Genomic DNA, 12,472 nt, shown 5'->3' with positions numbered 1-12,472 from the left:
CAAAGTTATATTCAGAAAGAATAAACCAGTTTTATTTAAGAAAAGACTTCTATCGGTAAAGTTTCTTCGGAAAGAATTTCTATGGAAAATAAACTAACGAACGGAGACGTAACAATATTTCATTTCTGCTGCATTGCAACGTTAGTAGTGTTTTGGGATTCATCTTATGCTGTACGCTATTTTGACCAATCAGAATAAACTTCACAAATATATCGAGACTGCAACCTGCAATTTTCTGGTCTTTTATTTTGTCAAAACTTTTGAATTGATACTGAGTGGCTATTTCCACCCACAACCAGTATAGGACGTTGTGGGTTTAAGCACAGGATTTTTACCGTTACTATCATTGTTCTTCAGTAGTTTGCATTACAGCTTTTCTCCAGAATTTTAGAAGTCGATTCGGGAGACGCCTTTTGGGTGATATTGCTGCAGGTAACTTCTTCGAACGTTATAGCTTTTGTAGCTACTCTGCAACTGGTATAAATTGTTGTTGTTTTTTCCTATTTTGTTTTCTCCTGCACGAGCTGAACTTAATAATGTTTTTTTTTCTCTTCCTATATCATATTCAACGATCAAAGAACATAACAGAATTTCAATCGTTTAATAAAGTTTGTTATAAATTACTTTTATCCCTGGTTTGTGGTGTTGATATTTCGTCCACTTGCAGATAATGATGATCTTTTTATACTGATATATAACAGAAGAAATAACCAATTTCTTTCCCTCACACACATTAAAGACCATCATAGCCGTTACACAATTTTGTTTTTTCTAACCTAAGTATCCTTTTAAAAAAACAACGAAATTGAATGACGGAATGTCATTTACCAGTACGTACATACAACTGAAAATTTAAACTTCTAGCGAAACAACATTTGATAATGAAATTACCAAAGAAATTTATTACAGGTAATTAATAAATATAAAATGGTGTTCTTAAATGCTCATAAGTTATTATTATTATCTATTTCCCTGACCAAAAAAGTTATAACGTGTCACTCACTACTGAAAACCGTTCCTTACCTGTATCATCTGTGTCGATCTTCTCAGATTCTGAGCAGTTTGACAAATGTCCATATCCTTTTCTACTTGATAAGTACCTGTGTTTGAAGAAATTTAATTAACTAATTAGATATATTTAGCAAAAAACATGTTTTAAGAATAAAAAAATAGTAATGTATATATATATATATAACCCAAACACATACATTACGGAACATTTCAGTAATTTTCGGGACATATTATTAAAACTTTTTTAAATCTAATATTCCGAATATTATTAGGGATGATTTTCAACTTGTTGAAAACTTGCCAAAAAACAACAACAACAACAACAAAAAAAAAAACAGAAAAAAAATCAGTTTTGTGTTTTTAGATGTTGTAGCCTATATCCAAGTATTGTACATTATTATAGAGTTAAAGCTGTGAAATCTTTTCTGGATCAACACAAAGAACTAATTTATCCCAGGTTTAAAAAAAACGTTTTATCTTAAAAGGTTTAAAACTAGTCTTAAAAATGTTTGTTTACTTTCGAGGAACAAATTTTCCATCACATTACTGGTACAGCAATGGGTGCAAAAGTCACTCCAACTTATTTTAAAATCACAATGGTATTTTTCAAAGTACAATTATTTAATATTACGTAATTATTTTGAGTTAATTTTGTAGTTTATATAAGAATTTTTGAAAATATTTCTACATTATTGTTTTGTGATGTGGAAAGATACTCAAGATAGTAATAGGTTTGTTGGGATTTTAAATTCGATGAAGGAGATTAAATTTACCTTTGAAAGAAATAAAAATGCCTTAATCCTATTTAGATGTACTGGTAAGTTTTTCATCAGACAAAAAGAGATTGTAACTGATATTTTTTATAAACCAACAAACTCATATCAATATGCAAATTTGTTAGCAAGAATCTCAAATACATAAAATTAAATGTTTCAGTAAACCTTCCAATGACAAAACGATAGTTAATAAATTACTACAGCTAAACTAAAACAGTTTTTAAACAAATTAAACTTAAACAGTTATTAAAACAAATAGTAGATAAAACAATGAAAAGTGTTTTTAAATATAATAAATTAGTTCATCAAGAAGACAATATAAAAACGTATATAGATCATTGAATAAACCTAAAAAAAAGGTGAAAGAAAGAATTATGGTATATGTAATTTAGGTTATATTAAAACTACATATATTTTGTTTTTCATTAATATTTTATTTAATTGCAATTCTAGAAATATAATTTATTTTTTTGAATATGTAAATTGTGGTAAGAGGATGGGACAGACGAGATGGACCAATAGGCCCCATGTTGTCCCAAAACAATACGTTAAGTTCTATATTATTGTAACAGATAATTTAAGATTAAGAAATAATGTTTTATAAATTCCATATTCGATCTCCCCAAAACCCCAATATATGCCAGCAAACGTTTAAATCAATGTATTTTGAGCAGATATAAAATTTGAAAGAATAATATTTTTTATGTATTCCCATTTTTGGGCATGTAAAATAAAACATAAAATATTACGTTTTCAAAAACATTTGATAAATTTTTGAGCACCACTTTATATAGAGGTTTGTTTATTTTGAAAGCTACACGAGGGCTATCTGCGCTAGCCGTCCCTAATTTAGCAGTGTAAGACTAGAGGGAAAGCAGCCAACTCTTGGGCTACTCTTTTACTAACGGATTAACCATCATATTATAACGCCCCCATGGGCGAGCATGTTTGGTGGGAAGGGGATGCGAACCCGCGACCCGCAGATTGCGATTCGAGCGTCCTAACCACCTGGCCATGCCGGGCCAGAAATAGAGGTGAGAGAGCAACAGTAAAAATTTTATTAGGAATTGTAAAAATATATTTACAAGTAAGAGATATATTTCGTATTAAAATTGTTAAAGATTATGGAAATAAACTATTTTTCTATAATAACAGGAGAAAGTATAATTAATATTAATTTTTCTTTTAATTAAAATTCTAAGGAATAGAAAAGAAAATATATTTGATGAGCTTTAACTAATTTATTTTTCATTATATTTTAATGTATTTGATTTATATAAGAACTGTGTTTTATGTTTGTACATTTTTAAAAATATGTATTTAATTCAGGTTAATCATATTTAGTTGAAAAGTGGTATTTGAATTTTTTTTATAGATTATCTGTAAACTTACGTTCTGAACAGTGTAGTGACCTTTAAAGTCACGAAACCGGTTGAATAAAATAATAATAGAGAGTTTTGTTTGTTTGTTTGGAATTAAGCACAAAGCTACACAATGGGCTGTCTGTGCTCTATACACCACGGGTATCGAAACCAGGTTACTAGCGTTGTAAGTCCGCAGACATACCGCTGTGCCATTGAGGGGCAATAATGGAGAGAAAAAACTGAAAAGTTCAAGGATTGTAGTGTTTTGTTTTATATATGCCTTTTATAGCTCAAGAAATCTTCAACAGATGGCAGGAGCTATGAATATACGTATGCTAGTGTTTTAAGCTGAAGTTCGATTGCAAATTACAGCGTGATTGTTGTCTGTTTTTAATATGTAGGTCGAAAATACAAAACAAATTTGAGTTTTATCAAAACAGTTTCTTTGTCCTGAATAGTTCTTACATTATTTTCTCACACAAACATAGTAATATACGATATTAGTATATGCGATAATAGTGGTTTTCTTCTGCTAACCCCCGTGAAGTACATCAGACTTACCGCTGAGCCACTGTGTGTGGTGGTCTTTAATTTCAAAGTGAGGTTTAGACAAAATTGCTTCAAATCAATCTTGATGGTTTTAGACTAGTTTATAATAGTAAAAAATACCATTGGGATTAACACGCAGAAGGTCTTAAGTAATAGTATTGTTATATCTAATTCTTATTTATTGCAATTCTCAATAACTATTTTAAATGGTGTATGCAAAAAAAACAAAAAAAACAATAAGAAACTGACTAAACACAAAAATTACACTTATTGACACTTGTTGATACTGCTAACAGAATAAATTTATTGTACTAATTTATCTGCTGATTCTGGTTGAGTGAAACTTTTTTTAGATATTTATTCGTTTACTTTTAAAACAGATATAATATGACAGATAAACTATAACATCATTACCGACAAGCTAATGTGGCGTAGCCTCTTTGCTTACTGGCACTTCACAGTAAATATATTTTTAAAACTTAGTCGAAGCAAGTCTGTACAATAAACGATAAGGAGTAAGTTTATAACAAATTATAAAAAAAAAGATAAATACTTTTACTATACCACAACAAGCGCTTTATCGTTAACATTTTTGCATTAATGGAAGCTCAAAAACCGTTTGTTAAATATTTTTCATCTGATAACGAATACAAATAATGTTTATTTAAAAAGACAGTGAATTATGTTAACAAAACAATAGGGTTAAACTCATTCAATGGCAGTATTTTTTGAAGTTTACAGTATATACATTTAGAAGTTTAGAATGAAATAGAAGGCGCTAGTAGCAGAAAATAAATAAATTATAAACGTATATTTTACATTTGTTAAATTTGAACTCGCTGATATTAGTATATCGTTGTAGCTTAAAAAATTGCCCTGCAGTGTGCTACGAAATATAAACTCCTTGCTTTTAATTTTCATTACAGTTTCTCGGGCTACGTTGTTTACGTGACTTCTGTATAGAAAAGTCACGAAATAATTTCGAATTTAATCTAATTAAAACGCACATGTTACAGAGTTAGGAACATACAATAAACTAAAGCTAATAATAATTACGTTTTTTTTCTATGCACCACATCCATTTACGATAAATATTGCTCTTCCTCCAGTAGCTCAGTGCTAAACTTAAGGGTTTATACTCTAAAAACTGGGGTTTGATACCCATGATGGGCAAAGTGCAGGCAGCTTTGCGCTTAAAAACAAATAAATTTTTTATCATTTTTCATATATAATTTCTCATTACATATAAACACTAAATCCACAACTTCCATTAATATTAAGAACCGGAAAAAGCCACTCGACTAATTTTTAGTTATTATTTTTTTTATTGCAGAAAGTTTTCATAAAACAGTTGCCTGAACCGCGTACTTGATTCAACAATTTAATTTTTTTTCCATGTTAATAATCTACCGAAGCTCAGGAAAACTTTGAAACAGCATAAAGTTGAATTGATTCTCATGATTGTTATAAACATTTAAAACGTGAATTACCAGAAAATATAAGTTACATTAAATCTTTACGCGAAAAGAAGAAACAAATAAGATTTTCCCCATACCAGACTCGTAACCTGAAATTGGTAAATACAATTTTCACTCAGAATATTGACATTTACAGATACGACCTCTCATTTTCTACATTTCAAAAGCTAAATCAGTATGTTCAAAGAAGTGGGTTATTCGTCTTATAAAGCGCGATATTCCAAAAAAAATATAAAAATTCAAGGGTATTATGTTTTCACACCAAAAGTACAATATGCTAAATATATTTGTATAACTTGTCTTTTTACACACTCGGACACACGAGCAGATATAGTGGAACTTAAATAAGAAAAACGGCAAAGAACACAGAGGAGGCCTTGCGTGAAAATAATATTATTAGATTTATCCAAACCATAAATTTAAAAGTATCCAAAGATTTATTGTAACAAAATATTCCTTAAAGTCACTATTAATTTACTACGTGATAATGTATATTTACGTTATTTTCAAAATGTCAAAGCTCACTGATATTCGCTCATTTTGTTATGCATTTTAATGTGGATTATTTTAAGCACGGGAAAAAGGAGACATTAACGATTTGTACTGCAATAGTAAAAAATAAAAAATGTCACTAGTGTCAGACGAAACTGTAAGAAACTACAAGTTTAAGAAATAAGGAAAATGAACGCTCATAGAGGGTGTCCAGTTGATCTCACAACTGTAGTCTCTATAGTGTAGAATGCAGAATAATCACATAAAAGCACCTTTTTTTTTTTCTAAATAAAAGATGAAATAATTACATTTTAACTTTAACTTTAAAAATATTATGTCTATGTAATTACGTTTCATATAATGTTATAAAATAGCAAAAATTTTTAACAAAACAGATCATTCAAAGTAAAGTAAGTACATTTCAGCCCTTAGTTATAAAGCGGAAATTTCAAGGTCAGATATTGATAAAAATGATTTCTGGGAAGTACAAATAATACGCGAACAAGGTTACGTAGCAGCAATTCTTCCGGGTATATCCTTCAGACTGTGTTTCAAAATAAATCCCAGTCCCCTAGGACTGCCAGGCAGATCGATAACTGTGGGCTGAAACTGTTACCGCTAGTTTCCTGTGGCCAATAAAACCCAGTTGTCACGTAGGGTTTTATTTATTACACATATCGACCAAGGCTGCCCAGTTTTTGTTCACGTGAAACCAACAAAACTGTTGCCATGGGAACCGCCTAAAGAAATGAAGGCGTCTGTTTAAAGTTAGGGCTAAGTCAGAGATAATGCTTTACTCGAAATTAAATAATTACCGTTATGTAATGTAACATTGGCATACAGAACAAGGGCAATACGTTTTATCGCTGATTTTATGAGTGAAACACAACGTTACAATGCTGTTACTTGCAAAAAACAACACACACACACACAAAAACACGTAGTTTTATCTCGATGCTAAATAGTGCCTTACTTAAAACAATTCTAACTTTTAAACACATGATAGTTGTCAAGGTAAAAAAGTACAATCTGATTATTAGAAAAAAATAGCATCTTATAATAGAGGTATGGACTAATTAAATTCTATTTCAATAATATTACTGAAAAAAAAATTACATAGTTGAGCACATTTCTTGTGAATTCGATTTAATATTTTCACGCTACAAAAATCACTTGGATTTGATCTTTCATTATATGTGCGGCGCGATGGAAAGTATGTAAAATGTAATTTACAATAGTCTTTCAACAAAATCTTACAAATCCAAGAAACGTATTTCCTCAAATAAAGAACTAAAACCTAGCACCAGTCTTTTGCTCGCGTACTACCTGATCTTATGTATCAACATTATATAAAACGTGATAATTAAACGAAAGATGACAGCTGTTTTTATATCACACATTTCTGAGGAATAATAAAATTTTCAAATTAAGTTTAATGACTAAGCAAAACAATGATACTTAGTAAATAGATAAAATAGAAGCAAATGTTCAAAACCCAGTGCGCTTTTATGTTAATACGGCTTCTTTTAGAGATAATAATTTCAATATAATTAATTAGAAAACTGCTCAGTCTAAGTGGGGAGATTTATTATGAAGCAAAGTTGTCATTCGCGATAATCAGAAGAGCTAACTAACTCACAGTTCACATATAACTGGAGATATCACAAAAAAACAATACGTTGTAACAATGTGCATAAAGCCCATTTTTGAATACATGGGCACGAATATATTTGACTGCTCATACACATATGTACTGAGTTTGCGCTTATTATGAGCGACTTAAGGCGGATTATCAAATAATATATATTTTAGTATTATACTAGTGATACCGTTTAATAACTGTTAAAGTCACTAAGAGTGATTAGCTTAGAAGCAGTTTAGTTATTTTTGTCCATCAGAATATATATATATATATATATATATATATAGATAGATAGATAGATACCTTGCTATTTAAATCATATTTTACACTCTTTTTGGCGTGACGAAGACATCAATAACATTCAATACGTTAAAACAAACAAAGAAAAGCATGGGTTGTTTTCAATTCAGATTCTTTGGGTTATTTTATACAAAGACATTCTCTCATGAGAAGCGTATTCTACATTAGTTACAGTGAAGCATGAACCGCACGCTACATGTAATTAGCAAACTTCTAGACGCTCTTTCTAGGGAAAGTACTATTACGAAGCAGGTTAATCAGACCATGACATGAATATTCACGAAGTGCTTATTTGTGTTAGACTTTCATCGTAATTTACTGTATGCAAATAAGACTCTGCTAAGCAAATTGCTTTACTCTTCGTTTCATGAAGAGAAACTAGGTTGGGGCCAAGTTCTAAAACTAATTTTGGAGGCAGAGTGCATAGCGCGTCAGAACATAACCATGACAACAGAGAAACACTTATGCAGGCATCACAAGTTAGTAAACAGTTACCAAAAACGACGAACACATTTTGATATAATAAAGAAAACATGGAAATCAAACAGGAGAAAAAAAAACCCAGTTACTGTAGCTCAAGAAATTACACGTATTCTACCGTTTGCCTAGAACCCTCTGCTTTTTTATTTCTCAATTTGACAATATTATACGGTATATTCATAAATAGTGGTCTCAAGATTTAATTTTTCATTATCAAAATAACGCTAAAATGCAATTTTAAATTTCAACATTCTTTGAAAAACTGGAAGTGATGAATTTTCTTCAAGTTTCTTGTAATATGTTTTTAATACACCGTCTCGGATCCCCCTCTACTTGGTTAGGCACCATTAGCACTTACAGCATATTTAACCATCTGTTAACAATTCTCTATGACATTAATAGAATATTTCATTTTAATAAGCCTCGTGAAATTTTTATTCACGACATTGCTTTGAGTATATGAACTGAACTATACACTCAGCAAGTTTTGGACCAAACACACACAACTATTCACGTATAAACGATTTACTTGTGATGAATTCAATTTATAATTCATGATTATGATTTTGTATTTGATCTCTAATTTTCTTTGCAGTTAATGCAACAATTATTTATTGAACTAATTAAGTTCTACATACTGTAGAAGTTTTTATGTGTATTTCTAATTTGTATTTTATAATTTTCATTTGTGTTTATCAGTTTATAATATTTCGTTATTACTATCATTAAATGTATTTAACAGATATCAGTGGTTTTCCAAATACCCAATCAATAATTATTTTTTCGAATAATCTCATTTGTTTATTCGATCTATGATATTTTTTTCTCTAACCAAACTGTTTGTAACGGGATGTCAGAATGGTTTTGGAATTTATGTAACTAGATGTCGCCGTATGCAGTAACAAAGTTTCTAAAACGTTTCATTATAACGTTTCGTGAACAAACATTGCTGATTATCATGCTTAAAAAATTTTGATTATACTCAAATAGTCAATAATTATCTACGAAGTTTAAATATAAATGATCTCGAGTACACTCTCGCATATTTCTTCTTCAAAACTTAATTCACTAGTGGCAAAAATATTGTTACGTATCTGCTTGTTTGATAATTTCCGGTAAACATTCTTTCTTCAGCGATAGAAGTCCCTTCTTGATTCAAACTAGTTTATTCTTTCTTGTTACAAACTTTGTAATACACTTAATTTCCACAGTCACTTTAACTTAAACATACGCTACAATTCACAACGATTCACGCACTTTACTTACGGTCACTACCGCTCGCTTGACTCAATTATCTGTCTCTATATCTGTCTATCTGCAATTATCTATCCCGTCACTTTTATCTCCGCTTTATTTGCCGGGCTTATATACTAAAATAGAGGGCGCCTAGAAAATACTAGAGTTGCCAGGAACAGTCATGACTCTTCTACAAACTCCAGTGCGCATGCTTCCACCGTCACGTGACTTCCGCTGTCGTAACAATATTAACCAGTGTAAGAAATGTTTGTAAGTAGCTGGACAAAGTTACATCTGGATGCTGGGAAACTTAGTTGTCGATTTTATTCATCTTATAACCACGAGATAAAACTCGCTCTTACCTCAGTATTTTGTATTCTTAATAACACAACTCCCAACTAAAGAAAACAACTAGTCTTATGTTGTTTTACGCTAGCGGTAAATGGATGAACAAGGAATTTATAGTATAACAAAGGCCCTTAAAATATCTGACAAGCGTTACTTTAATGAAAAGTTAGCATAAAATTTGAAAGAATCTGTGGAGGCCCAACAATTAAAGGGTTGGTTGTTGTTAAGCGCAAAGCTATACAAAGGGCTATCTGTGCTCTGCTCACTACAGGTATCGAAACCCGATGTTTAGCATCTTAAGTCTGCAATCTTACCACTGAACCATTGGGTGACCCCAATGTTAAAAATTTCTATACTGAAAAGTTTGTTTATTTGTTTGTAATTAAGCACAAAGCTACACAACTTCAAATTCAAAACCAAACCAATATTAGGTGTTAAATATAGCTAAATTCTATTGCTTAGAAAATGCCCAGTGATTACGATCTCGATTTTTTTATCTTTTGTTATCAAAGATTACTTAATAAGTTTTCATTAAACTGAAAGACACGATAGTTATCTGCGAAGTACCAAACTAAAGGAATCTTTAATAATCTTGGCCTACTTTTGAGATTACGGTGCTTTGTTTTTAATTCATAAAAGCGATGGTGTGCAAGATTGAACATCGGATACCTGTGTTCAATGAATATTTCTATCACCCTCCCCCTCTTTCCCCAATACAAAGGTATAGTTATAAACATATTACTTGATATCACAAGAAAAGACGCCCGCAGTATGAAAATCGGTAAAACCCAGAATTCTGTTGAATAATTGTGTTTATTGTATCTAAGGGGGAAGCGTAGTCGTCGATTAAACCCGCAGCAGTACACGCCAGCACACGTAGGTACATGCATACTTAGTTCATAACGCTTCGTAAAATTCAGCACACAACACGTGAGCATGCATCTATAGCAATATATCTCAAGAAAACATGGCATGTAATCTATTTCGACACCTACACATACTAAACCTCTTAGATTTAATAGTCTTTGAATTATCAACTTCATTTAAAGGTCCAACTTTCGAAAGCGCTCGGGTTATTGGGTATCGTATGTTTGTATTAAATTGATTTCTTGAACCTACGTTTGTTTGTTTTTAACATCATGAATCAACTTCATTTAAATGTATTATTCTCAACTTATGGACATGTGATTTCAAAAATGGTATTCTTTTTAACGGATTAAGAATTATTCAAAGTTATTGAACACGAAAGACAACTGAATTCATCACTGTTAGCATCTCCAATTGCTGCCCAGGCTTATCTGTTAGACACAACATCTCATTTACTGATAAACATCTTACCATGTAAAAGGTATTACTACCGATACGCTATACTAAGTAAAAACTATTATACGTTCAACCTCCAGTGGACTTACAATGCTAGAAACCAGGTTTCGATACCCGTGGTGGGCGGAGCACAGACAGCCCATTCTGTAGCTTTGTGCTTAATTACAGGCAAACAAACCTGTACAACTGTTATAAAGCATGTCTTGATGGAATCTCATGATCAGGGATATCACCTAGAGTAGCAAGAACGATTTAAAAGTTAATAGTTTGGGGGTTATACCTTATAGAAGAATCGTATTAAGATTAGAAGATCCGCAGAGAGAAAGACCACAGACTAGAAAGTAACAGACGCTTGAAAATAGGAATTAATTAATAGATTCACTCAGAATTCCTAAGAGCGTATCGTATCATTTTATTGGCATAAAATGTTTCTAGATACCTCAGTAATTATAACTTAAGTGATAAATATCAACGAAGGTAGATAAATTAAGTGGGCACTTGCTGCTACGATAAAAATATATATTATTTTATTAGTTTTTACGGACGCATTTTTGAACATGTAATTCTGGTACATGTATAACACAAAGATTACAAGAATAACATCATTAAGTACGTTTAGTGTATATCGTTTCTTTCACACATACGAAACCCTTTTGAAGTAAATTAAACTGTTTCATACAATCATGCTTTCTTGCTTATTATGGAAAGAAAACACGTATTTAGGTTAAAGGAAGGAAGGATTTGTTCCACTTGGAGCCTGGATATGAGGGGATGGGATTTTATTAGAACCCAGTGTTGTGCAGATATCTTTAGTATAAAGCTTTTAAATAGATTAAACTAAAGAAACGGTAAGTTATAAAACGCAAATAAACTGTTATTTCTAAAGATGTTTTATATAGTGCAAATAATCTTGTTAGATTAAAGTAAATGTATCTAATATAAATTATGAATTTTCAAGTTGAAATAGACAATTTATTGAACAGATATTTCAAATATGAAACTATATTATGAAACAGTTAGCTCCACATAAGAAAGCTTTACCAGTTGTTGTAAGATTTACCCTAACTTACTTACTTAACGTATCTAGTATTAGGAACACACGGCAAGACTAAAGGAAATATTCAATACTGTACTAATCAGAAGTTGAAGATCGTGATTTTGTTATTTACTTATCATCGTTGGGCAGACCTAAGAAGTTTTAATATAAGCTATAGTATCCTGTGACAACATTATCAAGGTGAGAAATTTCATCCAAATGTTTTATATTTATATTTCCAAGATATTTTTCAAGTTGTGATTCATAAGCCTTGGCATTGGACGAAAGGTTTCGTTGGCACTGGATGTGGCAGATGAAATGTGGATAACAAATTATAAAATATTCACCTTTGCTTTCAATCACGAATTATTAGTTTGGTTTGTTTTGAATTTCGCGTAAAGCTACACGAGGGCTATCTGCGCTAGCCGTCCCTAATT

The 12,472-nt window shown here is 31.1% G+C and overlaps 1 protein-coding gene across 13 annotated transcripts in view; it reads right to left on the bottom strand.

Annotated features, from left to right (window-relative positions):
- The window catches only part of LOC106459206 (NGFI-A-binding protein 1-like), a 182,549-nt gene that overhangs the window by 4,629 nt on the left and 165,448 nt on the right, over nt 1-12,472 (bottom strand). For all 13 annotated transcript variants that reach the window (XM_022385642.1, XM_013918808.2, XM_022385648.1 and 10 more), the window contains one exon: nt 1,024-1,100. In XM_022385642.1, coding sequence (XP_022241350.1) covers nt 1,024-1,100 — 77 coding nt within the window. The remainder of the gene's footprint in view (nt 1-1,023; nt 1,101-12,472) is intronic.

The sequence above is a fragment of the Limulus polyphemus genome, unplaced genomic scaffold (assembly GCF_000517525.1).
Source record: "Limulus polyphemus unplaced genomic scaffold, Limulus_polyphemus-2.1.2 Scaffold575, whole genome shotgun sequence".
In the NCBI taxonomy this organism is placed as follows: Eukaryota; Metazoa; Arthropoda; class Merostomata; order Xiphosura; family Limulidae; genus Limulus; species Limulus polyphemus.
Note: the sequence above shows the minus strand (reverse complement) of the source record. Positions and strands in the feature narration are given on the sequence as shown.